Here is a 27,266-nt window from a genome sequence, read left to right as displayed (position 1 = left end):
TCTATAGTTAAGTACTATAGCTTTTATAGCCTTATTATCTAGCTTTTTTATCTTAGGATCCTTATTCTTATAGTAACATATAGATCCAAAAGTTACTATATTATTAATATTAGGCTTTATATTATTATTACCTATTTCATAAGGGGTCTTATAGTTAAGAGCTTTATAAGAGGTTATATTATATAGATCTACTGCTGTTAAAGCAGCTTCTCCCCATAAATATAAAGGCAAATTTGCCTGTAAAAGCATAGCTCTTATTTTATTAGTTATAGTCCTTATTACTCTTTCTATTATACCATTAAACTCGTAAGTATAAGGTACTTTTATATTATGATTTATCCCTTTAATTATATAGGTATAATTTATAGTATTATTATTAAATTCTAGACCGCCATCTATATCGAAGTCTTTTATCTTATTCTTATTTATATTATTCTTATTTATATATTCTAGAACAGCAGTATTAACTTCTTTTACTTCTTTAGTTCTAAGTAGTTTTATAGATATAAGTCTAGATTTTCTTTCTAAGAAGATAATAAACTATCAATATTTATTATAGGTAGAAGGTGTTATAGGTCCACAGAGATCAGAAGAGACTTTTTCCATATACTTATAATTCTTATCATAGTTATCAGAATACTTATTAACTTTAGTAGTAAAGTTTGCTTTTATACAGGTATTACAGGTATAGTCTTCTTCTATTATATTATTAGTTATATTTGTATTATCTTTAAGTTATATTAAGACTTTTCTACTTATATGTCCTAGTTTATTATACTACTTTTTATAATTATTAATCTCTTTATTATATATAACCTTCTTATATTTATAAGGTTTTCTTCTTATATTTATAGTATTTATATATTCTTTATAGTTATTAAGATCCTTTTTATTTAAAACCTTTATATTTAGGTAATATAGATTGTCTTTTATTTCCTCTTTACAAAGGGTTCTTTTATTATTTATATTTATTAAAGATACCTTTGTATCCCAGAAAAGGGAGGCTATCTTAAGTCTTCTTAGTCTATTTTGACTTAGAAGATTAATACCTATTTTAGGTATATAATAACAGTCTTTAAGGATATATATATTATTATTATCAGAAAAAGAAATTACTATATCTCCTTATAGAGAGACTTTCTTTCTTCCTATATCTCTCTAGTTAATATACCTGTTTATATAAGTAGTCTTTATAAATAAGAATTTATTACTTATAATATTAATAGTAGTAGTAGTATCTAGGCAGAACATAATATATTTATTATTCTTAGTTATATATATAGGTTTATTTATATTACTTATTTTATTATTAGTTATAGTTGTTATAAAGGAGGTTATATAACTTACATCTTTAAAATCTAAGTCTATTTTACTCTCTTCTTTTTATTAAGGGTTATTTATAACTATATTACCTATAACTATAATATACGCATTTTCTGCGTCTGATTTATCTGATTCTTCCAAATCTTTTTCCTCTATTATAGCTTTTTTAGCTATTAAGGCCTTTTAGGCCCTATAGAGCTTATTTCTCTTTATATTAGTCCTTTGTTACCTTAGGACTTCTTCCTTAATATTATCCTTATTTTTCTAGCCTTTAAAGGCCTTAATAGGATGTAGAAAGTTATAGTCTTTAACTATATGGTTTTTTAACTTATAGTATATACAATAAACACCCTTTGTCTTTTTTTAAGGCTTTTTAATTCTTTTTTTAAAAATAGAAGTATATAATACTATAAAAGAACCTTTTCTTTTTGCTTTATCTATAAGATTTATAAAAAAGGATTTTATAGTATAAGAATTTATATCCTTTCTAAGGGCTTAGGTTATATTAGTTATAAAACCTTTATAACTATTATCTAGACTATTTAATACTTAAGCTATAATAACTTATTTTAGTAAAGCTATATCTTTAGAAGATAAGTTATCTATAAGCTCCTTTACCTTATTAAGGTATTCTTCTATAGATCTAAAGGATTCTAAGGAGATATTAAAGAACTCTTTATAAGTAAGATATTTGTTAATAAAACTAGTAGGTTTATATAAATCCTTTAGTTTCTTTTAGGCTTTATATCCTATTATAGAGTCTTTTATAACCTTTAAAGGGAAATCCTTATAAAATAGCTTTATAAAAGCTAATACTTTTATATTACTCTTTTGTTAAGAAGGTGTAGTTAGAGGGGTTATAAGACTAAAGTTAATATCTTTACTAATAAATAAAGCCTTAAATCTAGTTACTTAAATATTATAGTTAAGGCTACTAAAAAGGCGTGGTATATAGATTTTTTCTATAGTATTGATTAGGTTTGAATTTAATTGGAATATAAGGATTTTAGTTGATTTTGGCTGATTAGAGAGAGATATTGGTATTCTAATAGTACTATTGAATTTGTTTTGAAAAATAGGCCTTAAAAGTGGTTAGGTTGTTATTAATAGTATGGTGTTGTGTAGTTGCCTTGGGTTATAGATATATATAGGCCTTTAATTAAAGAAGCTTTCACTAGATAGTAGAGCAGTTAGTCTAGTGGTTTAGCTATCCTCTAGATTAACTAATTGAATTAGCAACTTAATTAGAGCTCTTAGGTTTAATTCCAGCTTAAGGTATATAGTCTTTGTTAGATATAGACTAGAAATAACCTTTAACTAATAAGGTAGGATTGTGATTTGCTTGGAGCTATAGTGGCGTAAAATATAGTAATAGGTGTAGTGCTTGCCTAGTAAGCTGGTTCCTCTATTCTGCTGAATATGGACTGCTAGGTGTGAGGTGTAGCTGCCTTAGAGCTGTATTCCTTAAAATTCCTTTAGTTAATGTGGTATGTCCTTTGGCAAGGTTGAATTTTTGTTGTATAAAATAAGGGTATAAGTATAAAGGAAGTTAAAGGTATAAAGGAAAGTAAAGGTATAAAGGTTGCCTTTTCTACTAAGCTGGGCTTATAACTAGTAAGAATAATAGGGAGTTATTTATAAATAGTTATAAGGAAAAGTAGAAAAGAATAAAGGTAGACAGAAAAGGTATATATATATATTAACTGTTAAGGTATCATTTTTTCTTGTTATTATTAAAAACTGTCTAAGTAGAAAGGATATCTCTTAGTTATATAGAAAGTCCCTTAGATATATATAGTATCTAAGTGTATATCTAAGCGTATATCTAAGTGCTAAGAGGTACTTATAGTTTCTTATATATATATATATATACCTATATATGCCTATAGATAAGTATAAGCGCTAGTATATGTAATGCTTAGAAGTATATGCGTTTATATATAGTAGACTATATTAGTTTGTAGTAGTTTGTATTAGTATAGTTATATATAGTAATATATACTTTTATAGGTTATTTTTCAAGAAGAATCTAGAAAAAATAACTATATATTTATAGGACTTTTAGTTATAAAGTTATAAAGAGATTTATATATAAGAATTATAAGAATTTTACTTCTTAATTCTTAGTTATTATTTATAATTATTTATGTTTTCTTAGTTAAAATTATTACCTTTATATTATTTTTTTTATAGAATTAGCTTTTATTAAATGTTATATTTTATATAATTATGATTTATTAAAGTAAAGAGATTTATATTTAGTATAAGTTATAGGTATTTTAAATATAGCCTACTAAGTATCTAATATAGCTCTTTAGTTTTACCTTAAAGCATTATCTTTCTATGTTTTTCTCTTAGTTTCTCTAAATAAGGTATACTTAGTAGCTATATATATAAAGTTATTCTTATTATAGATATAAGTCTTAGCTAAGAGTTACTTAGTATTAAAGTTATTATTAGTAAAAATATTATTTAAATTATTTCTTTTTTTTTTTAATTAAATAAAGCTAAACGTTATACTAAAAAAAGCTAATATTATAGAAATATATACTAGCTATTACTACTTTAACTTATAGTTTATATAAAAGGCTTACTTTAGAAAGTAGTTTAATACTTCTAGTTATTACTTTCTAGCTAGCTCTCTTAGCTTTACTATTTAGCTTTTTTATATATAAAAAAGTAGTCTTAACCTTAATCCCCTCTTCTTTTACCTATTATTAAAACTTTATATTACTATTAATTATTATAACAAAGTAATTTATATTTTATTTTATCTTATATAAAGTAAAGCTATATTATTTTATTATTTATTACTTAAAGATATATAAAACTCTAAATATACTCTTATAGGTTTTTAATATCCTTAGAAATCTAAAAAAACAGCTAATATATTTATTTTTAATTACTATAAGCTATAAGTTCTTATTATACTCTTTAAGGTAATTAAAGAGGTTCTAAGTAATTTTATAGTATAAGCAAAATAACTTTTGTTTTAATCTTTATTTTAAGACTATCTTCTTTATATAAATTATTTAATAGTAGGAATATTCTAATTTCTTATAGGTCTTAATCTTTACCCCTTAAACATTTAAGACTAATTACTTAAGTACTTAGGGTCCTAGATAGCTACCTTATAGGTACTAGAGCTAAGCGAGGTCTAAGTAAGTACTTTTCTTATAGTATAAAGGTTATATAAGAGTATTATAGTAGAGTAATATTATTACATTAATATTAACTATAGCTACATTACTTATAGGGATTTATATATAAGTAAAATAACTAATAAGAGGCTTATATTTAAAGAAAATAATATTTGTTTTTTATATAAGTTATTTAACTATAAAGCTATCTAAATATCCTTTGTATTAAAAAGTATAATTAAGTTTTAAGTACTAGATACCTATTATATAGAGTAAAGCTTTTAATATAACATTTATATAAAATTCTCTATATATACTATATTCTTAAATATAAGGTCTTAGTTTACTCTATTTTAGCTTCTAAGAATCTCTTTAATTACATATTTACTTTTTATATAAATAAGGTATAAAGTAATACTTAAATTAACTTGTTAATTACTTTTCTTAACTGCTTAGACTATGCTTAGCTCTAAGAGGAATATATTATTTACTAGGTAGGTAGCTTTACAGTTATCTAATATAGTACTATACAAAAAGATATATAAGCTAAAGTATAAAGTAATAAAAACGCTATAAATTTCCTTTTTTTAAGTAGCTTTATTTAGGTTTAGTTAAAGTAAAGTAGAGTTAATAATATATATAATAACCTTTAATAGTAAATTATTACTAGGTCTATTATTATTATCTTTATTATTATTAGCCCTATTATTATATCTCCTAAGATCTCTTCTCTAAGATAAAGGGATTACTTAAAGCTACCCTTTCTAAGTGAATTTAGCTTAGAGGTTTATATTCTAAGGGTTATTAATTTAATTATAGATTTATTATATATTATTATTAATAATTAAGGCTAGTTTAAGTAAGTAGCTAATAAAGGCTTTCTTTATATAAGTATATTTAAGTAGAGGCTAATAATATAAATAGCTATAAATATATATTTTATTTAAGTTCTTTAGTAAAAAGTAATATATATTATTTTTAGTTAATATAATAAAATAATTTACTAAAGTTATATAAATACTAAGCTTTTTTTTATAGTATTTTACTACTAATAAGTTTTCTTATAAGACACTAATTAAGATTATTATATAGTTATTTAGGTTTTTAACTAAGAGGCTTATTATCTTATTTTAGATAATTTCTATAAATTTATAAGTTACTTAAAATAAAATAATTTTATATAATATTATTTTTAAAAAAGTTCTTAAAGTAAAAATACTTTAGACTTTTAGTAAATTTAAGATTTTTATATAAAAGTAAAAATTTTATTATTTTATTAATTAAATAAATAAGTTAATACTTAAAGCTATTTAATTTAGTAAAACTAAATATTCTTTTTAAATAATAGTTTAGTTAAATAAGTTATTTAATATATATTATTACTTAAGAATTTTAAGTATTAAATAAAATATTATTTAGTTTTATATTAAAGCTTTTATTTAAATTAATTTAAAAAGTAATTTAATAATTAATATTTTTACTTATATATTAATTATATTAAATACTTTTTTTTATTATTTTTAAATAGCTTTTTTTATATTAGTATTTAAAATATATATTTAGTATATAACCTTAATATTTAAATTAATTATTATTAAAAAAAGTTTATTATTAGTTTATTTAAGATTTATATTAATAATAAATTTATTAAAAGTAAAAATTTTTAAAGTATTTAGGATCTTATTAAAATATTTAAGTTTATTTTTTTTTTTTTTTTTAAGTTTATTTAAATTAATAAATTCTTAAATATACTTTAATTTTATTTTAAACTAAAAGGTTATATATTATAAAGGCTAATTATTTTATATCTTAAGCTTTTTTATAGCTTTAATAGAAATAAATATATTAAAGATATTAGTTTAAGAAAATAGAGATAGTTTATTTAAAAGAGATTTTCTAGCTTATAGTATACTCTAGACATAGTGGTTTAAGGGTATAATACAAGCTAGGCTTATAACTATTATAGAGTTACTACTTAGGGTAAAAAAGATATAAAGAAAACGGCTTAGATTTCTATATATAGGATTATTTTGTCTAAAACAAATAAATATGTATTCTGCGTAGTGGATCTGCACAAAGGGACCAGACTAATAGTTAATCCGGGCCCGGCGCAAATCTCACAAGGCTGCGCGATGTGCGTGAGGGCATCGCGACAAAAGCGAAACTCGTACGCATTCTCGTATCCGTGCCACAGACGAGCACACCGCGTCCTTTCAAATTGCCACTAACCCCTTACATCGAGGTAAAATCTGCAAACGGCAATTCCTTTTGATTCCTAGATGGATAAATAGAATCCAAGAGAAACCCGACCAGCCCTGCTATTTGTGGAAAAAAGCATCGCACAAGGCCATGCATGTTGTTGGCGTCGTACACATTAGCCAAGAAGTGAAGGATCTACAAAGCCATCCAGTTCATGGAACAATCCCATGCCTCTATTATTTCTCCCGACGATTTTATCCCTCCTAGCCTAAGAAATTCTCTTGAGGGTCGCATGGTGCTCTCCTTCGTGGCCGTAGCAGCTGAGGGCGCCGTTTTTGCTGACCCAAATGCTCCGGGCTGGAGAATTCAAGTTAGTTGGGAAGAAAGAAGTACATCGAGACGTGTTTACTCACAAAGGTTCAACCACGTCCACATATAGCCTCTCCAGAAGGTGTCCCTCTTGGGACATAAATCGCACCGCAAACCAACGTATTTTTCCGGCGACGTATGGAAGATCCAGCAGCGTGCACACCTGAAGTCGCCGCTGTGTAGGGAAGATTGATATGGTCAGCGAGAGACGCAGGGTGCAATAGCGATTGAAATACGATGGATGGGTGGATCAACTAACTTGTCAGACTATTGGAGAAGCCCATCGCCATTCGAGATACACTTTTTGAGGTCGAGCTTGGTAAAAACCTCTGCGCCCGTCGCGTTCTTGCAACGAGCCTCCATCATGAAAGCTCCGTTTCCATCCCAGGTAGTCTCGTAATCGAATTTGTTGCAGAGTCTTTGAATGCAGTCCGATTCGAGAGGACATTCTCTCTCTTCGCCAGCGGCCAGAGTGGAGAAGACCGGGATGGCGGCGGCGGCGGCGAAGGTGATGAGCTTCATATTGATGGCAAAATTGACGGGTTTCAAAGACTTCAGAGCCATTGAGAGTCGGATACTCTCCCAAGGACGAGATACTGAAGTATTTCAAAGTCAGGCTCCGTTCAAAAAGTCCTGCAAGTCAGGGAACTCTCCTTGTCGGCATACCGTTGCTATTTCGGACGAAGGGTAGAGAGGGAAATAAGGGACACTCCACGAGCAAAGAAACTTTGAGATCGATGATCTGCCCTTGTATTTAAAACAAGCCTCAGTGCTTACAATACAGTGAGCGTCGGGTACCCTCATACCCCAAAGGATTGGTCAAATCGATCGAAATCCGTTTCGAGTCGCGATGGAAAAGTTGTCGCTGCAGCAAGAAGTGCAATGAACACCATTGCAAAAGCACTTGGTGACTCTTTGATGTCGATGACCAGTGACACGAACGATGCTCGGTTCCGAAATTTTGGTTCATTTGAAAGAAAAAGATAATCCGTATACCTAAGTTAGTCTTCAAACCTCAAATTTTGCCTCTAACTACAAACCCCTAAATTAGAACTAGCTGATGCCACCCAAGATCCGCAAACATGTAGTCTTTCTGGAAACAACTTCGTGTGTCACACCTCTCAGACTCTCCCACAACCTTCACTTTGGGAAGGTTGGGAGGCCGTGCTATACAAATGCTGTGCGGTGTGATCCTTGAGCTTGACTAGAAACTCTTCCACAGAACAAGACAGGTCTTACTGCAATAGCAACGGTTACCGTTCCTGTCGTCGTCTCCCCAGATTTAAGACTCGCCATGGTAGCGGCATTCAACTGTCAGTGATCTTTTCGATCTTAAGTTGCACGAACTTGATTTATCTAAAGACCCGAAAAATTCTTGGCTATGAAATTGTTCCATGGACTGAGGCTTGTAACAGGCCCCCGGCACAGGCTCAATGAGCCAATCCTCCTCGCACAGCCTGTAGAACAGATTACGCATTTCCCTAGGGAATATTTCAAAAACAAAAAAATCTGGACAAGTCTTCTGGCTGACTTTATTATATGGTGTAACACTTGGTATTGCTGCGATGATTCAGAATACTGACAAAATCAATTACTATTTGAGCAACGTCTTAACCAAATTTGAGCGGAGAAGATTGGAATCTCAGCAAGTATACCAAGAGAGCGAACGCATTCTGAAAACTCACTCTATAGAAACGATGCTATATTCCCCAGCCTGTGTGTATGACTGGAAACTCTGGCCTATGCTAGTAGCCACACCATGCCATTAGCGATTTTATGCCAGCCTGCAACGGAAATGCATCTTATGGGTTTGTTATCGCGCAGAGTTTTGAGTTACACGTACTTTTGCTTGTTTTCTTTTCATCTGTACTCTAGCTGTTGCACGACTCCCAGGCCCTCGACCATGTTCACTCTATGCCTTGCACGGACTGATCTCGAACCTCATCGGTCTGGCCAATTCCAATTCAAGCAACCATGACTGACATTAGCGTTGTGAGCTTTCAAAATCGGCTCTTCTGGTCGGGATTTGAAAGGGAATAATTGATAAAATTCCTCTAGTCCTTATTGTCGATATCCTTGCGAAAAGAAACTCATGTGCCAGCATTCAACTGGTTGTCTTACAGTCCACAGAAAACCTTCAATGTTCTTATACGTAACGGTGTATCCTGAGGATTTGATTCCATTTACTGCCGAGTGTACTGCTCCAGTGCAACGCTCGGGAGACCATGGAAGACTGAGGTCACAGCCATTGTGTGAGAGCCCAGAACAAATAGACTCAATTCGAAATACAAACGGTTTTGAAGCGCTAGTTTCTCAGTAAATCCCCGAGAAATGGGCCTGGCAAGTCGGACCGTCTCAAGTAAGGTGATTCGTTGAATGTCGTGCATGAAAATTGCAAGAGCTGACTGGGATGCACTGGATGAATAAGAAACATCACAACTGCTGTGGCAGATGGTCAACCTCTCTAGCCAAGGAGCTGATTGAACAAGCTGCTCTGCCAGTATTTTCCACCCGGTCCTGAGCCGCAGAAGAAGTGTAAGTACAAATTTTTGATGTTTCTCAACGCCAGGATATGTGGTGAATTCAGTTGAGCCTCGGTAAAAGGCGTCGGGTCAGGCTGCGACAGGGGTCGGTTGATGTTCCAACTATTCAGTCCAAGCCAAAATTTGAAATGATTTCGATTGAACAAGAGACACAGTGCTTCTTCTCTGACTCGAATGCTCACATAGAACAAAGCTGATTTTGGGTAGGCCCCAGCCCACGGCAAGTTGGACAGCGGCTCGCATGCATCCAACTCACACTCCGTAGGGACAAGATCGGACAACTCATAGATTCTGTCTCGCAGCTCGCGAGGAAGCACCATGAACTTCGAAAAGTAACGCAGCTCTCTAGATCTGTTAGCCATCTCTGACGTTTGGGGAACTTGGTAAATGTCGGGTTTCGAAGCTAGCCAGCGTATCTGCGGGCGTCGGATTGAGGTCTTGCGGGCTTTCATAGAGGGTGCAAATAATTAATGGAACCTCAGCTCGAGTCTAGCGGAAAACATCTGTTTTGATGCATGTATATATCTTATGGAAACATTTTTTTTTGGAGGGGGTGGGGGGTTATTTCTAGGTTCGATCCTTATCTAGAGGCTATTATTGAACCATTGCATCACAACGTGATTGTTTGCATATTGCGAAAACCCACAAATAACAATGTAAAGGATGACAAGTTCAAGAAAACAAAACAAAAACCTCACGATCAAGTACGTTTCCTTTGTTTTCCTTTCTCTGCTTCAAAGCATTTTCATAATTATTTTCTATATTATTTTTAATGTCAGAGTCATGAACTAACTGGTGTCGAAACAGATATGGAAACCGAGTGGTTTTGTCAACCTAACAACACTGGAGCTTCGTGCGCCAAGCTTGTTGAAAGGTCCAGTGTGACCCAGTGTTTATTGAGTTATACTCGATCATGAATGCTTTGGTCAACAAGGTTTGAAGCTTCCAGGACATAGGGCCTATTTAGGACTTGATAACGTTCACTACCTCAGACTGGGAGGTGGTTTCTAACTCTGTCCCCTTGCTGCTCGCGCCGAAGTGTCTAACAACCAGCCAGGCGGGATAAATGGATACAAACCAAAGTCCAAAATTGATGTATGGACCACCGACGAGCGCAAAGATTGGAATAGCGTTGAGCCCGTAGCTGACAGCCTGCCAGGCCGACTCGGTGCCTCGGAGAAGGGCGGAGAGTCGAATGGTATCTTTTGGACTCTCTGAAATTTGGCCAATGATGAAGAATGCGAAGTTGTAGTTGAGCTGGAAGCCAGATACCAAGAAGATGAAGACCCCGAAACCTCTGCCAAAACCAGGATCGCTCCAGTCGAAGATAGGTTGTGTTCGACGGTACTCGGTGACGTTGATAGTAAGCCAAAGCCACCATGCGCCCTGCAGAGTCATGATGACGGAAAATGCCCACCGAGCCCTCTTCTTGAGATCGATTTGGTTTTGGTCGAGCCACAAGCCAAGCAGATTCCCCGCGACGACTGCCACGATACCAGAGAGGAACGAGCCCAGAGCCCTGGCTCTAACAGAGAACCAAAGTGCAATATATGTGAAGAAGATGGACTCCGAGTAAACGCCCTGACCAATCCAAAGAACAAGGAGTAAGAATTTTGGCGTCAGGAACGTCTTTGTGGTTGCTTTGATTTCTTGCCACGGATTGTCGTCGATCGTTAGCTCCACCGGCTTGCCGTCGCTTCTTTGAACCTTGTTAGGCCGGTTTAGCAGCAGCGCCACGAAGGGCCCGCAAGCTTGCAGGGCAATAAAAATCAAATAAACTTTGTAGGAGACCTTTCCAGCTCCGCTACGATCGGAATTCAAGCCAAGGTTGATTGCACCGCCAAGGATCTGGCCGACTCTAGTCCATGTGAGCCAATATGCAACCATTCGTCCTCTGTTATGCGGCTCAGGGTACGCAATGGCAATGGCAGCTTCAGAGCCCCAGAAAATACCGGCTGATATGCCGCAGAAAGCAGCGCCGAGGACTACTAGCCACTCGACACCGTACCGGTTGTTTAGGTAGAGACCGGCGCTGTACGGGGCGAAACCGATTGTGCCAACAACCAATGCACCCTTGATGCCGATGTATTTTATGATCGACGAAGTAGTCCAGCATGAGACAATCATGAGACAGAAGGTGACAGCATTACCCGTATTGACGAGATACGGCTCTTGTGCACCGCCTGAAAAAGATTAGTCTACGCATTATGAGGCCTTTTCAAACGATTAACACACCAGCGCCGAGAGAATTCATTGCACCCCAAAGGCCCGGGGCGGCGAAACTGCACATCCCAAGGATCGTAGCGTTGTAGAATGGTGAGCGATACCATCTGACTGTTGGGCGTAAGCATCCGAGATTCAAGAAAATGTATGAATACATGGCTCATGGATTACCAGAAAGTTTTCCCAGTTGAAGAGCAGCATTGTTGACATCGGATGTGCTGCTCGGCTTGTCAGCCATCTTGGGTAAATACCTAGTCAACCTTCGATGTTTTTCTGGCGCTGAGCTGTGTCGATGGCCGACTTGATGGCAGAAGAATGGTCCAAAAAGATTTATTGTCAAGGTCACGGGGATTCAAATTGCTGCATCACTATGCAATAGTGCTCGCTCCGGCTTTTTAACTTTATAAACTTCCAGTTGGGCACTGGGTGACGTTGCGAGCGGAGCACGCCATCGAGACCATGATTGGAAGCGTCACCCTCATCTCCGCCCTTCTCGTACCAAAACGGTTCTAGACTATTGGCCACTGGGCTTGGCAGCCGAGGTAGGTGCCAGTCATCTTCGCTATCAAACCAAGATAAGTCCGGAATAGATTCACATATGTAGATAAGAGGCGACGAGGGTTTGGCGGATAACTTCGATGATCTCAATTTGGCATGCATGGCGTGCTTCAGTACTTGCAAGTACGCTGAGTCAGCATTAGCAAGGAAAGCGAACCGAAGGGCGGAGAATTGGCAGAGGCTCTAATAGTTTTGATTTTGCATTGATCTAGTTGGGCATGGACTAACATCACCGATACATTGCCGTATTTAGGATGTGATACAACGTTGCGCCTTTTTCTTCTCCCATCAATCGAAGTGAAAATCGTGACCTGTAGCCTAGACCCTCGGTCTTTTCAGTAATTATGCTTAAGCCAATACGCCGTAATCAACAGCTTCGATTGGCGAGGTTCTACTTTCCGCCTGTACTCAAGCCGAAATAATGGTAGCGCTATGATTTCTGGGCACTAGACGTTGAGCTGTGTGGTCGAATTGAAAATCTTATTGAATTTTCAGTCATCACATGAGTTCTGCAAATTTGCAAAATGCCAATTTCACATCTTTGCATAACGTTGACCCTTTGTTCCGCAAGAAGCCACACGCCGTTCTTCAAGTTGTAACCGTATCGTAAGCAAGACCCAATAGATAGCTCAAAAATAACCATGGATCAGGTGATCCTTCAACACAAGCCACCGTACCTTGGTAAGCCTGTCCTTTTCAGTAAACTGTTTGAGCCAGTCCCTGAGACATCCAAATCTAGTTACTTATTGCATGGGCATTGAGACTGTTGGTTCCTAGCTGCAGGAGAATTGGGACAACTGGTCCTATTCATGTAGTTGACCGGCGCCCGACCCGACATTCCCAGTGCCTGCACCGCCAGCAGCAATGTCTCTGCCACCCTTTGCAACAGCCACGGATATCCGGAGAACGCGGGACTAGATTTTGACACTTTCAATCACTGTTGCCGGTTCATCATGAAAGGCACGAACATGTACATAACTTAAGGCGTGTGTCAGATGAGCATCTGCTTCACCCACTAATCGGATATCGTAACCAACTGGAACGGGTATATGAAAGACGCATCGGGGAAGAGAATGGGCGAGCTGCAAGCTGAAGGGAAAACGTTTCAAATTCTCCAAAGATGCCTTCCGTGGACATTATGAATGGATCCACGACGATGCTGTCAGAAATGACTCTTGTACAAGCATTTGAAAAGTGACATGGGTCTACATCATTTGAAATTCTGTAGATAGCTTGAGTTTACTGGAGCCCTAGCGACTTTGCTTGCTGCATGTTTTGTTCCGTAGTGAGTGCGCTCACCAAGTGTCTTGCGAACTAGCTATCCTGCAATAAGTCATAGGAATTTAGGGGTGAACATGGAAAGAACTCACAAAACTAAAATTAAGGACAAAACCAAGCACTTACAGTCTATAACGGGGACCTTCGTCACCATTCTGCACCGACTTATCACGCTCAGTTGCAACCTGAAGGTAATTTGAGGCTCGTCACAAGAGAAGATTGTGGTTGGTAGCTTCGGGAAAATCAACAAAGAGGATCAATTTACTCTGTTAATAGATTATTGTGACACGTAAGGGCGGATTATGTTGAAGACACGTCCACAAAAACTGTCATCGAAGCTGCCTATACGCCTGACCTGAGGAAGTTGAATGGCTATGCGATATATTTTGTTACTAGAGTTTCGCTTCTTCAAAATGAAGGAGCATGGTCCGCTTGGACGGAACAGCCCAGTGAGGGATTAGTGTTACGAGCAGGTCAGGGCAACCAACTGCACCACAAAGCAAAAGCTTCGGTAATGATGCGCCTGCATCATTATCCCCTGTTCTGCACTATATAGTTACGCCGGCCAGCACCCCAACTGGTTGGGCCGTAACAATTAGATTTCGTCTAAGGCGAACTGTGCCTGACCAATTCCAGTAACTTGTACTGTTAAGCGGTATTCCATTAGATCTATTATTTACCAGACTTGAATGTCATTATACGGCTCAAAGATGGTGCACTGTCTTAAACCCAGACCGGAGCTGCCTGTACCTACAGACATGAGCTTTCGACAAGCACTCATGCGCATATAATCAGGGCCATGATCGTTTGTGATGCTACATAATATTGTTTCTTCGTCAGGTGTTGAAATGGGATAGCCTTTTAAAGCCAACAATTTGTCACGCAAGATCTGGAATCTTTGAGATGTATGCTCTAAGGTTTACAAGCTCGTACCGCACACATGTTCAGCGTTCACTAAGAGATGGCGGGATATAGTTCGACAGCAACGTCCCTTACGAGTCTAATACACGATATGATTACCATAGCCCATGGTTAGACGGCATGTGGGCGCTCTTCCCTAGTCTCCACCCACTCAAATGAGTTCCCAGCACCGATACTGCGCGTGCACATCGGCAGGGATCTGTTCAGACTACAAGGAACCACATCAATTAAATAAGGTGGACTGAAGACGACATAAATAGGCTTAGTTGTACTGCAACAACTTTGCCGCCAAGATGAAGTGGATGGATGTAGTGAAAGCGGGGGCCCGGGTTTCTCCTTCTAACATTATACTCACTGTTGCACCTTTCACCAATGGCTTGGACCTGAATATGAAGGGGGCCAATGCAGTTTGAGTTCTCAATAGAGATCATGTATAACTGAGAGGAGCTTTTTGCAAGAAAGAAAACCAACATTATGGTTAAGGAATTATCTGATAAGACAAGTCGAGAAGATCTCATCAAGCTGCGGAGTTTAACCCCGTTCGTATTTGTCCCACTCGCACGTAGGAAATGCCAAGGAGCTAGGACAAGAACAGACCCCTGCAGCAGACTCGGATTTTGTGCGCTTGAAAGAGGTCTAAATTTCAGCATTCCTAACGGCGTTTTCCGTTTGTCTCATTCTCGACTCAGAGGAAAGGCTGCATGTTTTGATGTCACTAAAGGACTATGACCTTGACCACAATACTCCAAAACCTTTATCAGCTTGCCGTTTGATTAAGGGCTGGAACGTGTGTGTTAATCGATGCCCTGACACGGAGCAGAGCAGCTTCAGGACCAATGAATATCCTAGAACTCTAGCAGAAGCAACATCGCCATCGTCAGGGATCTCGATCCTCCAATGGAACCACCCAGGGACATCAGTCGCAGGACAAAATTTTCAATCTTATCAATCTAGCCCCCTCTCATCCCACCGGGGCGATCCTTTGAACCACTAGTGCGCCAGTATCTAGCCAACCCCCGGGACGAGCATTTGCCAAAGATTGGCCGAACGTTACTCTCCATAATCAGGATCACATTCCGGGCATGAAATCAGCAGCGCACCGCCATGTGGTTGTTCCCACTCGCATGTGGGCCATACCTTGATATCTTTGCGTTCTCAGAAACCTTTAAAAGCCCTTTTGGTCCTTGTCGTCTGTGCCGCATTTGAAGTTTCTCGATTCCCATTACTTTGGTCAAGACATTATACTATCCGAACTCTTGGGCCCACCCTACCATCACCTTGTGACCTTCATCCAGACAACATGGGTCATCCAGACGCGACTCCTGGCGCTCCGGAAATTGTTTCTGCAAACCTAGATACTCCAAATGTTGACGAGAAAGCCCCCGAGTTTTTCGATAAAAAGCCCGCCTCGGAAGAAATCGACCCTAATACCGGTGGCCTTGCCGGGGTTGAGAAGATCGAAGCACTGACGCAAACATGGACGAAGTCATGGCTCATCGCTGCTTACATCTTGTACGCAACTTGGCTGGCAAAGTCGGCCTACAGCTGCTAACAGTATACAGAATCTGGATGGTGTTCTTCATCGACTCTCTCCAACAGCAAATCTCAAGCTCTCTGCTTCCTTATGTCGTTAGTGATTTTGGTCTGCATGGTCTAATGGCAGCGACAGGCATTATCTCAAATATCGTCGGCGGTGTAAGCAAGTTACCGCTCGCTCGTGTCCTTGATGTCATTGGCCGTACCACTGGACTTTGTATTATGCTGTCTTTCGTTGTTGTTTGTTAGTAGCTCTGTGATTCCACGTCTATGATCAGCGGCATCCGGCTAACCTACTTACTCAGCCCTGATCCTGATGGCTATTTGCCAAAACGTCGAAACCTATGCCGCTGCGCAAACATTCTTCTGGACCGGTATGAATGGTGTTGGTTACGTTCTCAACGTTTTCATGGCCGATACCTCGACACTCAAGAATCGCATGATTTTGTTTGGCTTCACATCGACGCCTTACGTCTCGAACACATTCGCTGGTCCCGCTGCCGCTCAGGCATTCCTCGAAGGGAGCACCTGGAGATGGGGATATGGTGCTTTCACTATAATCATCCCGGCAATTGTCGCGCCTCTGATTATCATCTTCACAGTCCAGATGAACCGTGCGATCAAGCAGGGTCACTACGTGAAGAAACAGGAGAAACGCACCTTCTGGAATTCGATGAAATATTGGGCCATCGAACTTGACGTCGCTGGTATGCTACTTGTCGTTGCCGGCTTCTCGCTACTCTTGCTGCCTTTCAGCTTGGCTGGATACCAGGCCCACCAGTGGCGTGAGCCCAGAATCATTGCCATGATTGTCCTGGGTGGACTGCTCTTGATCGCATTCCCCTTCTACGAGAAACACATTGCCCCCAAGTCATTCGTTCCCTTCGACCTTTTCGAGAACAGAACTGTTCTTGCAGCCTGTCTTCTGGGAGGAAACATGTGGATCAGTTTTTAGTGAGTTGCCTAAACTTAAGTTCAAGGGCTTTTCTCTAACCCGTTGTAGCTGCTACAAAGTCCAGTTCTCGTCCTACCTGCAGGTGGTTTATAATCTCAGCGTCTCTCGCGCCGGCTTCATCACCAACATTTATAACATTGTTTCCTGCGCTTGGGCTATTCCAGTCGGACTGTAAGTCGAATCCCTATTCGCAACGCTGTGCGACGATAATAACATATGACCAGTCTCATGCGCTATACCGACCGATACAAATGGCTTGGCTTGGTCGCGGTTCCTCTTCAAATCTTCTCAACCGGTCTGATGATCAAGTTCCGTATGCCCGATACTAGCGTCAGTCTGGTTATCATGTGCGAAGTTCTCGGTTCGCTGGCCGGCGGTACCATTGTAATGGTTGAGCAGATTGCCGTCATGGCCTCCGTTCCTCACCGTGACGTCGCCATTGGCCTCGCCCTGCTTGCGATGATTACTAGTGTTGGTGGCGCGATTGGTTCATCAATAAGTGGTGCTATCTGGACCAATTTGATGCCGTCCAAACTGGCTGACTACCTCCCGGATGAGCTTAAAGGCGAGGCGCTTCTCATTTATGGCGATCTTACAAGACAACTTAGCTATGAATGGGGAACTCCTGAAAGAGATGCTATTGTACTCGCCTATGGCGAGACACAAAAGATCATGATCATCGCGTCTCTTGTGGCGCTGGCTGGGCCGATCGTTTGGGTGTCGTTAATGAAGAACCATAAGTTGAGCGAAAGGTCCCAGACAAAGGGAGTCTTGTTTTGAAACGGCTATATAGCTTCGTATAATGATTGGCAACGATAAGAGTTTTTCACATTGTCAAATTCGCGGATATACTATTTGAAATCCCATCTTAATTAATACCCATTGTCATGAGACACACAAGGGCCATTTGGCCTAAATTATGGCGATTTTGGCGACAACCTGGTATTCGTAGTCCCAGTATATCGTTTTTTGTCTAATGTTCTATTTCGAACTTTTCAGGATTACAAAGTAATCAGTGTCTAGAAAAAAATCCTTCACCAGGTAAGTTGACGCAAGTGATTGATGCCAAGTTCTGAGATTTGGGTTCCGAACATGCACAAGCCCGATGCAAGCCCATAGCAATTTGGGGTTGAGGTGGGACCGGAATCCGGAATCCGGAACCCGGGCAGGGCAATGACTGCCGGATCCGTCCCTGGATCTTCATGGCGACAAGGACGCGAGGGCTAAGTATTACTTTAAAATGGAACCTTGCACGTTTACATAGGTACTGCATTCTGATGGAGAGGAGGAGGAACGGAAGACTCTCTGAACTGAACAAATCTGGGGGCTGGTGCTGGTCATTGTTGAGAAAATGTGTATTTGGGCCGAGCCAATGCAACGTTCAATCCTGGTCCACCTCCACTGTTGCAAGCAATCTGCAACTCTTAGATTCCTTTCTAGTAGTTCGTAGCCAGTGTAACCTCCGCGAAAAGACTGCGTATCATTGTTAACTCGCAAGTGCAGGCCTCTTACCCCGCCATGCAAGTCTTGTGAGCCATGCTTTCTATGTTTAGGTCTTACGAAAGGGGCAGTCTCAAGCATCCCTAAACCGCATGGAGATGATTCCTCCAAGTGGATAATGCGGAGGAATGGGAAGCCCTCGTCAAGCATACACGGGGAGACACTACGCAACGCATATGTTCAGATTCCAGCGTAGCTACCCTAAAATATAAGATTTTCAATGATCCCACCTCCATCCTGAATACTAACTAGCGGATGTAGCAATTTCGAAAAAGAAGCGGTATCGGCGAATCCCGAACTTGAAAGATTCCCATCTCGTTGATTTGCAAACATCTCATCAACCATGGCGGACACCAAAAGTCAATCGATGGCCAAGCGTGACTGCAAGCTACAGTTGGAGCATTCTGAAAACGCGACCGCTGCTGCGACAGCGTCGCTGCCCAAGTCACAGTCCAATGAAAAGCTTGGGTTTCGTGATCTGTGGGAGAATAGGCGTGTGTTGGGGTTTTGTCAGTTCATCCAAAAAAATTGCCAAGCCACACACTATGATGTCAAAAGTTCCTAACGCTGGAAATCAGGCTTGCTGATATATCTTTTGCCCATCAACTTTGGCTACGAGGTCTCGACCATCGGAAAACTCCTCGCCGTTTACCCCCTTTGCTCAGCGTTTCGGTCATGAAGTCAACGGGAGATGGCAGGTGGCTGCCCGGGACCAGCAGATCCTCAATGCAGCGGGCATCATCGGTATATTTGTCTCAGCAGTTGCCACAGGTTTCATCAGTGACATCTTTGGCCGTAAGAAGATCATTGGTGTCGCCTGCTTGATCTGCTGTGGCGGCACGATTTTTCAACACTTCGCTACGACCGTAATGATGCTTTTTGGCGGCAAGGTTATCGCGACTTTCGGATTCGGATTAGGTCATTAACTAGGCCCCGTCTTCGTGGCCGAGCTTGCGCCGGTCAAAATGCGTGGTGTCTGCCTTGTGTTAGTCAACACGATGATTACGGTTGGCCAGTGGCTCAACTCTGCAACTGTATTAGCGAGCGGCCACTACAAGAACGACCTCTCCTGGAGGATCCCCCTGATCACTCAGCTCATTCCTCCCGGACTGCTTCTTTGCGGTTTGGCTTTCTTGCCTGAGTCTCCAAGTTGGCTCCTCATCAAGGGCCGCCCCGAAGAGGCTGCTGAGTCATACCTGCGATTCAACGGCCCCAACTTTGATTTAGACGCCGTTATGACTGTAGCTACAGTTGCTATTGCCAAGGAGCAAAAGATGAAGAAGGAACAGGAGTCAGCTCGTTGGATCGATTGCTTCACAGGAACTAACCGTCGCCGGACCCTCATTATCGTGATGGTTTATCTTTCGCAGCAAGCTATTGGTGTCAACTTTGTTTCAGGGTAGGTACCGAATTAGTCTGAAATCAAAACAGACATCGACTAACTGCTGCATAGCTACCTCACGTCAGTTCCCCACTCCTTCGGAACGGAGAAAGTAGTCAAAGGCAAGCCCAACTAACAACTTGAAAGGTACTATTTCCGTTTGGCCGGTGTAAACAACCCTCTTGCGATCGGCCAAGCAGCATATGCGATTCAATTCATTGGAAACATGCCGTCTTGGCCCCGTGTCGGCCGATATGGAAGGCGACCCTTGATCGTCGGCGGTGTCTTCTCGATGACGGCTCTTTTGCTACTCATCGGTGGCATCAGCACTATCGGCAACCAGGCATCTCTATCGGCAACTGTGGCTTTCATGGTTATCTGGGTCTTTATGTACCAAGCAACCCTTGGTGCCGTGGCGTACTCCGTTGGGGGAGAAACAGCCAGGTGAGTTGAAGTATTTGTTTGAAGCCATCGTCGGTTTAGCTATTTGATTTGAACTTGGGTTGTCCTCGGCGGCGGCCCGCCGTCAGCTCAGAAAATTGGGTTGTGGGGTCTTGGAATCGGCGACCTGTAGATAAGAAAGCACCACAGAACAGGGGCATGCCTTGCTGACTGGAAAAAAATATAGTGTTCAACTTCGGCAAAAAACCTACAGCATCAACATAATGTGCTCGACGGCCGCATCCTGCTTGGTATTGCAGGTGCTACTATACCTACTCAACACTGACCAGGCCAACTTGGGAGGCAAGATTCGCTTCATCTTCTTTGGCCTGTCGTGGCCTATCTGCGCCTGGTTGTACTACTACTTTCTCGAGATGAAGGGCCGCAACTACGCAGAGATCCAGGAAATGTTCAACAACCGCGTGCCGGCCCGGAAGTTCAAATCCCATGTTTGTGAGGTCGGCATCGTTTGTCAAGGGGAGAAGAAGTTGCAGGAGGAGGCATGAAGGGGCAAGTGGTGGGTACCAAAGGCGTAATCTCTCATGAATGCGACAAGCAAGGTAGCAGAAGACCTGACAACCACTCTTTGCAGTAGGCTCTGATCAAGAAGCTTAAATGAGGCACACAGCAGTGCACGATGCCCCGTGCCGCCGTTTGCAACCATTGGTAGCCCCGCTTCCTTTACACATTTCGGTTGGCTCGTTGTCGAAACCCGGCCGAAATGACATGAGACTAATGCAGAGACGATGATTAGCGACGTTTGAGATAAAACAAAAGACGCTGTGGGCCAGGGTCATAATCGGAAATTAGGTGTGATCCTGACGGAACCCAACTCATGACATGAGCAACCCTCAAAGCGCGTCCACACCGTTCTTTTAAAGATCTCCGCTCTCCACGGTGTTCTCCGGATCAGCGCGTTTTTGGGGCAAGAAAATTACACTGCATTCTTTTCGCAGTTTTAGTTGACTGCTGATCCGCCGATCGCGAACACTTTCAACGTTACATTCATTTACAAACACCAAATCAATCATGATATCTCAACGCATCTGCTGGCTTGGGGCCACTCTGCTGGCTTCATGCTCTCAGCTCGTGAGCGCCCAGTTGCCTGCAGACGCCATCGAGCTCGATCTTGTTTTCCCTCGCAACGATGGAAAGTACGGCGAAACCAGCAACGGCTATCCCGTTCTCCTGAATGTCCAGAACCCCGACGTTGCCTACAAATATGGCTATAACTTTGTCTGGGACATTTACTCAAGGAACAAGAACTCTTACTTGCGCACAGCTGCGCACGGCGTCATGGGCGCCTCTATCGGCAACGAAAGCACCTTCGGCAATGGCCCGTATCTGGAGGTTGGAAGGACTGGTCATCTTGCTGCCGGCGACTACACCTTTGCCTGGGTCTTTGGCATGGGCGCGCAATGCGAGTTCACCGAGCAGCCTGATTATAGCGAGTACAATCTCAACCCTCGCATCGCCAACGGCAGCTTCAACTTTGTCGTCGAGAGTAACGGAAAGGAGCCGACCTTCACCAAAACCTGCCCGACCGCCATTGGTAGCATGAGCTATGCCTCCACGACTACGTACAACTCCGAGGCCACAAGCGTCTGTGGTGTCACTGCATCCGTCACGCACGACGCCCAACCCTGTTCTGCTACCGTCAGCGACGACCAGGCGACGAGCGTTTACAGTGCGCTTGGATACGCTGCCGCCACCGGATCTTCCAAAGGAGCCGCATCTCACAATTCCCGACAATCTGCGTCTCTCGCACTCTTTGCTGGTGTTCTTGCAGCAGTGGCATTCTTGGCATAAGCGCATTAGACGCCTTATCGTTGATGCAAGAGAGAAACGCGCCAATGACTTGACGAAGAGTGGTCAGCTGAATGCAGCGGTCATCACGACCTGCCCGATTCGCAGCCCTATGAGCAATACTTCTTTTTGAAAGAGGCGGCGGGGAAGAGGCGACGGTGCGAAGGCTGTGCATGCAGGCTACACAAGCAGTGTCTTATCGCACTGCTGTGCCGCTCTCTGTGCCATGGACCTGTCGCGTCCTGAAAATGGCTGGCTTGGTTCCCTTGTTTGCTGTCCCATTTTGTAGCACGACTTTGTCCCCAAAATAAGCTTAGGATCTGCGTTGGATGCAAGCCGGCACGGGTCTGGGCCTCTGAGAGAGCCTGTGGGTGGCTGAGGAGGATGCGGGAGAGGGACTACAGCGATGGATACCAGTTTTCGAGAGCCATGGCGATGATGAGCACCCAATCATTATTAACCAAGTGCAAGAGTTGAGCTGTCGAGAGCAGCCCCCACTTACCCAGATCATTGCCATATACAGTATCTCGCAACTTTAGCCGTAGTCGAAGGCCAATGATGTAGCACGTTGGCTTATGTTGGCATCAACTAAGTCCAATAATACAACGGCATGCGTCGCAACTCTCTAAAGGTCCATGTATGTGGCATGCAGTAAGCCATTAACCGTAAGCACTATGTACGGGCTTCCGATGCAGGGTGGATAGATGCGCAGGCTCCAAGAAATGTCAAGCTTCCTCGGCATTCTGCTACTATTTGAGGCTCCCCGGCCTCAGACCGGCCGCCACTATGCAAGTTCCCGTACACTTAATTTTGTTTTCCCTCTTATGGATTGAGCCTCTGTCCGCTGCGACGTGGATCGGAATTCCGCAAACATGTCACACAGACAACATTCGCACAATGTGAGCACAAGCTCGAATGACACTATCTACGTTAGCCAGCCCAGCAGCCCATTCATTCAAGGTCCCGACAAACGACAAAGTCTGGGCTCTTACAAGGTCTATCATTCGACCTTTGTCTCCGTCGATGATGCCTCTCAAAGCGAGCCTGCCTTGAGTAGTAATGGCGAGTCCAGGCGCTCTGTTCCCTCACGTTGGAGCAGAATTTCGGGGGGGGGAACATCAAACCCGAAGCATTTTCCCCCTCTGGTTCGTGGAAGTTCGAAATTGTCAGTCTTTGCGTCGCTATTCTAGCCGCAGCTGCAATTATCGGTGTTCTTGCGGCATATGACGGCAAGCCATTGGCATCATGGCACTTCCAAATCACCATCAATGCTGTCATCGCCTTGCTAGCTACCGTGGCTACCGCGACTATGGCCGTTGTAGTTTCCAGTGGGATCAGCCAGTTAAAGTGGATTCACTTCAAGATGCGCCGCGAACCTCTATCTGACATGGAGGTATTCGACGATGCCAGTCGAGGCACATGGGGAGCCCTGATGATGCTTATTAAGCTCAAGGGAGGGTAAGTTGAACTTGATGATCATAGTTGCAGTGCCGTCATCTAACGTTAGGTTCTTGCAGCTACCTCGGTTCCTTCGGTGCTTTCGTTGCCATCCTGACGCTAGCTTTCAGCCCTTTCGCCCAGCAAATCGCAACTTTCCACGCCCGTACAACAAATTCAACTGCAGGGGCCACAAACCTCCGCTCTCAGCAGTATCTGATCGCCTTGAGTAGTCAAAGTGCACCAGAAGGTTTTATCCCGATCCTCCCATTCAAAGCTGCCGTCTACAATGGCCTTTTCGCCGAAAATGGCAAGCCCTGGTTGAGTCTCCCCGTCAACTGCCAAACGGGAAACTGCACATGGGAACCATTCGAGACCCTTGGCGTTTGCAACACCTGCGTGGATCTGACCGAATTCATGTCTCGGACTTGCGAGGACGATTCTGCTCCAGAAGGCAACCTGACGGAGTGCGGCTGGTCTGTGCCTATTGGTGCCAGACTCAAGACGCATGCCGATGTTTTCAGCATGACCCCGGTTTTCCCCCAAGGCCTCGGTGACATGTCTTATTCAACGATCATGAAGCTTGTGTTCATGGGAACCGAAAAGCAAGGAGGTATTGCTGGCGATCTTGCACCGTGGGCTCGACAGTGCACCCTTCAAGCCTGTGTCCAGACACTCAACTCCTCGATCGTCAACGGTGAACTCAAAGAGACCATAGTTCACGCAACAACAAACGGCACTGTAGCTAAAGCTACCCAGGAATCCCTCGAACCCATTTATATTTCGGGAGAGAACAATAAGGAACCTTACCCAATCGACATGAAGGTCATGATGGGCATACGGTCGTGGTTTTCAGACCTGTTCCGCAGCGGTTCTGCTTCGCGGAACGAAGAGGTGATTAATAAAACCATCACCACACCAGACAACGTCATCGTCAACCTTACTGTCGGTATTTCCAGCGGTGAAACCTTTTTTGATACCGACATCGTTCAGGCTTTCTATTGGAACTACTACGAGTATCCCACTGGCATCGACATGCTCATGAACGATCTTGCAACTAGCGTGACGGTCAGTTTCCGAAGCTTCAACGGCACCAACGTCACTGGTATAGCGCACACAGTTGAGAGCTACATCCACGTAGAGTGGAGTTTCCTGACAGTCCCTCTTCTCACCATTCTTCTTACCATCATCTTTTTAAGTGCTGCAATCTATCAGACGTACCACCATAATGCAAACTTGTGGAAAAGCAATGTGTTGGCAACCTTGGTTCATGGACTGGATAGAAGTGCACGGGAAAAACTGGAAGACTTAGGTGGCTTGAGAGAGCAACAAAAGGAGGCAAAGACAGTCAAAGTGCAGCTGAGCGAAGGTGATGGAGGACTCTTGAGGCTATCCAAATACGATGACATTTAGCATTGACTATCGAATCAATCAAGGATTGTTGAAAACAATATTTGATAACTACAACTTGATCAGAACTATTATGGCGCGCTTTCTTGGACTGCATTGACGAATTATACTTCGAATAGTAACTGGAAATCACCAAGGAAAAAAGAGAAGTCGTCTCTGCACTGCGACTTAACGGCTCGGCTACATTATGTTGGCCCGCAAAGATAGAGGTCGATTGAAATAATTGATGTCAGGAACAAGATAATGACTAATTATACAGGTGTTTAATTAAGTTGTGATCCACTGATGACCCCTTATACAAGAGTGTTAGCATCATTTTGGCAGACTTAGTCATGTCTGCGTTAGATCACAAATTCTGACATGCGTGGTGTAACTATTGCTATAACCAACGTGCCAAACGTGCCTCGCTCTTTCGAAAGGACAAACTCAGTCTCTAGACATACTCAAAACGAATCATTTTGCCCCTTGGCTCCAGTACCACGGGCTACCCTCGTTCTTATACTCGAAGTGAAAAAGATCACCATGCACGCACACAAAATAGCGATGCCAGGAAAGAAAAGATGCCCAAGTTGCAAATGACCCAAAGGGTTCTGCAGATCAGCAGAGCGAAACTTACGGCATCCTAGACGACATTAGTATGGGTGATGTATGATCAGGCAAGGTCATCCTAACGGTTGAGGGCCCATTTGCAAACCATTAACGATGAGATTCCTTGCATTCCATTTGATCAATACAGCTCAGATGCAACATTCAAAGCAACGAATTTCATCGCGCCTGTCATAGGCAAGCAGTTGAGATATTCGAACTCAGCTTCTCCTTGTTTCAAAATCGAAACCTCGTGCCATGTCCGAAACTTTCGCGATTCCCCAAAAGTCTTCGCATGCTTGATAGCCCCCAGATAGATGGCAAGATGGGAGCGATGCCTTCTGGACCACTCTCGTAGGACTCTGTCTCTTCCAATCCGCAATTTTCCCAAAACTGCCCGGAGCGGATATGCACCATATTGTCGTAGTTGGTCCCGACTAAATGTTGTCCCAGTCCTTTCGGAGGACCTTGAGGCCTCGTGCTCTCGGCTCTGTGGTCTCTTTCGAACAGATCATGAGCAGAAGATGGAACCCGGTCCCTCGCTGCACCCCAGTATGCTGAAAGCGTGTGTTCTTTAGTTCTTGTATCTGGCAACCTAGCAAGGCCCGGAAGGTAGTCGAGCCCTGAGTAGTTCTTTTCAAGCCGAGTTACAGGTGTCGTAAAGCTTTCGCTCCATAGTCCAATTCGATCTCGGTGTCCAGGTGACAAACGATCGAAGATTGAAGAAAGATTGAGCTTTTCTGAACCCTTTCTGCTTTTTTCAGGGTTGTTCCAGTAGCAGACCCAAATCCGTGACTGCGGGACATCATCCCCATCCAGGTGCCTAAAACTCTCGCTGGCAACGTGTTTGCAGTCCTCGTCTCCTCCATTCAGCCATCCCTCGATCGCATCAGTCGCACTTTCCATGACTTGGGAAGTTGTGCTGTCCTGGTAATGAGGTTGCACACCTATATAGGTTGTGACAACGCTGTTCACATCCTCGCTGAGAACAAGGTGCCAACGTGGAACCGGTGGTCGGTGACCTTCTGGTCGTCGGAGTGGATAAGTTCGTGGCTCTGAAGACATATTGTTTGCTTTGCTGTTTTTTTATTGTTTTTTTATGTACTATGTACTATGGCTGTAAACGAGCGCGTGACTACTGGGGCGATCGGGGTGTTAAAGGTGAAACTCTGTAATGTCTTACATAGGGCGCGTTGTTGATTGATGTCGCTAGTGGTTAATTGATAATTAGTAACACCAACGTCATTGGCGGGGGTTGTTAAAGCTTCGGGTCCCAGTTTTACCTCCGAACGAGCTTTGTTACAAGCCGAAACCCACAAAGGTCAATCACACAACAGCTTGGGTAGCCATAATTTGGTCCAAAAGAACTACTACAAGAGCGTTAGTCGAAAAGCCCATTATTTCTTAAACCATGCACCTAGCAGCTTCTTCCAACGTGTAGAGCTTTAGCCAGATCGACAACCTGGTTACGCTTGAAAGCCATAATAGTCATGGTCAGCGAGACAGAACTTTGTAGGTATTGTTATTATTTCAAAGTCGCGAAGGCTTGCTAGCAGTTCTCCCCATGAGGATTAAACTGCTTGGAAGAACCTGAAGTCTTGGTTGACTCCCTCATCCCAGTAACCTGCAAGTCTATGAAGTCTTTCAGCCATGATGGACTT

The 27,266-nt window shown here is 41.9% G+C and overlaps 8 protein-coding genes across 8 annotated transcripts; 6 read left to right on the top strand and 2 right to left on the bottom strand.

Annotated features, from left to right (window-relative positions):
- Positions 1–7,298: 7,298 nt before the first annotated feature.
- Positions 7,299–7,595, bottom strand: ColSpa_10304 (uncharacterized protein; the record flags this gene model as incomplete). The annotated part of the gene is made up of 1 exon (XM_049276516.1): positions 7,299–7,595. The coding sequence occupies one exon, from the start codon at positions 7,593–7,595 to the stop codon at positions 7,299–7,301; it is 297 nt and encodes a 98-aa protein (XP_049132473.1).
- A 2,942-nt stretch (positions 7,596–10,537) lies between these two features.
- On the bottom strand, positions 10,538–11,864 carry ColSpa_10303 (uncharacterized protein; the record flags this gene model as incomplete). Its single annotated transcript, XM_049276515.1, has 2 exons — positions 10,538–11,757; positions 11,810–11,864. The coding sequence occupies 2 exons, from the start codon at positions 11,862–11,864 to the stop codon at positions 10,538–10,540; spliced, it is 1,275 nt and encodes a 424-aa protein (XP_049132472.1).
- Positions 11,865–15,854: 3,990 nt separating this feature from the next.
- Positions 15,855–16,339, top strand: ColSpa_10302 (MFS siderochrome iron transporter 1; the record flags this gene model as incomplete). The annotated part of the gene is made up of 2 exons (XM_049276514.1): positions 15,855–16,087; positions 16,117–16,339. The coding sequence occupies 2 exons, from the start codon at positions 15,855–15,857 to the stop codon at positions 16,337–16,339; spliced, it is 456 nt and encodes a 151-aa protein (XP_049132471.1).
- A 67-nt stretch (positions 16,340–16,406) lies between these two features.
- Positions 16,407–17,825, top strand: ColSpa_10301 (MFS siderochrome iron transporter 1; the record flags this gene model as incomplete). Its single annotated transcript, XM_049276513.1, has 3 exons — positions 16,407–17,044; positions 17,094–17,216; positions 17,270–17,825. 3 exons carry the CDS (start codon positions 16,407–16,409, stop codon positions 17,823–17,825), a joined length of 1,317 nt encoding a protein of 438 aa, XP_049132470.1.
- A 1,685-nt stretch (positions 17,826–19,510) lies between these two features.
- On the top strand, positions 19,511–20,374 carry ColSpa_10300 (major facilitator-type transporter ecdC; the record flags this gene model as incomplete). Its single annotated transcript, XM_049276512.1, has 2 exons — positions 19,511–19,944; positions 20,074–20,374. The coding sequence occupies 2 exons, from the start codon at positions 19,511–19,513 to the stop codon at positions 20,372–20,374; spliced, it is 735 nt and encodes a 244-aa protein (XP_049132469.1).
- A 217-nt stretch (positions 20,375–20,591) lies between these two features.
- On the top strand, positions 20,592–20,873 carry ColSpa_10299 (general alpha-glucoside permease; the record flags this gene model as incomplete). Its single annotated transcript, XM_049276511.1, has 1 exon — positions 20,592–20,873. One exon carries the CDS (start codon positions 20,592–20,594, stop codon positions 20,871–20,873), a length of 282 nt encoding a protein of 93 aa, XP_049132468.1.
- Positions 20,874–21,396: 523 nt separating this feature from the next.
- On the top strand, positions 21,397–22,176 carry ColSpa_10298 (uncharacterized protein; the record flags this gene model as incomplete). Its single annotated transcript, XM_049276510.1, has 1 exon — positions 21,397–22,176. The coding sequence occupies one exon, from the start codon at positions 21,397–21,399 to the stop codon at positions 22,174–22,176; it is 780 nt and encodes a 259-aa protein (XP_049132467.1).
- A 1,306-nt stretch (positions 22,177–23,482) lies between these two features.
- Positions 23,483–25,023, top strand: ColSpa_10297 (uncharacterized protein; the record flags this gene model as incomplete). The annotated part of the gene is made up of 2 exons (XM_049276509.1): positions 23,483–23,631; positions 23,691–25,023. The coding sequence occupies 2 exons, from the start codon at positions 23,483–23,485 to the stop codon at positions 25,021–25,023; spliced, it is 1,482 nt and encodes a 493-aa protein (XP_049132466.1).
- Between the last annotated feature and the right edge of the window lie 2,243 nt (positions 25,024–27,266).

Source organism: Colletotrichum spaethianum, assembly GCF_022836535.1.
Source record: "Colletotrichum spaethianum MAFF 239500 DNA, contig34, whole genome shotgun sequence".
In the NCBI taxonomy this organism is placed as follows: Eukaryota; Fungi; Ascomycota; class Sordariomycetes; order Glomerellales; family Glomerellaceae; genus Colletotrichum; species Colletotrichum spaethianum.
Note: the sequence above shows the minus strand (reverse complement) of the source record. Positions and strands in the feature narration are given on the sequence as shown.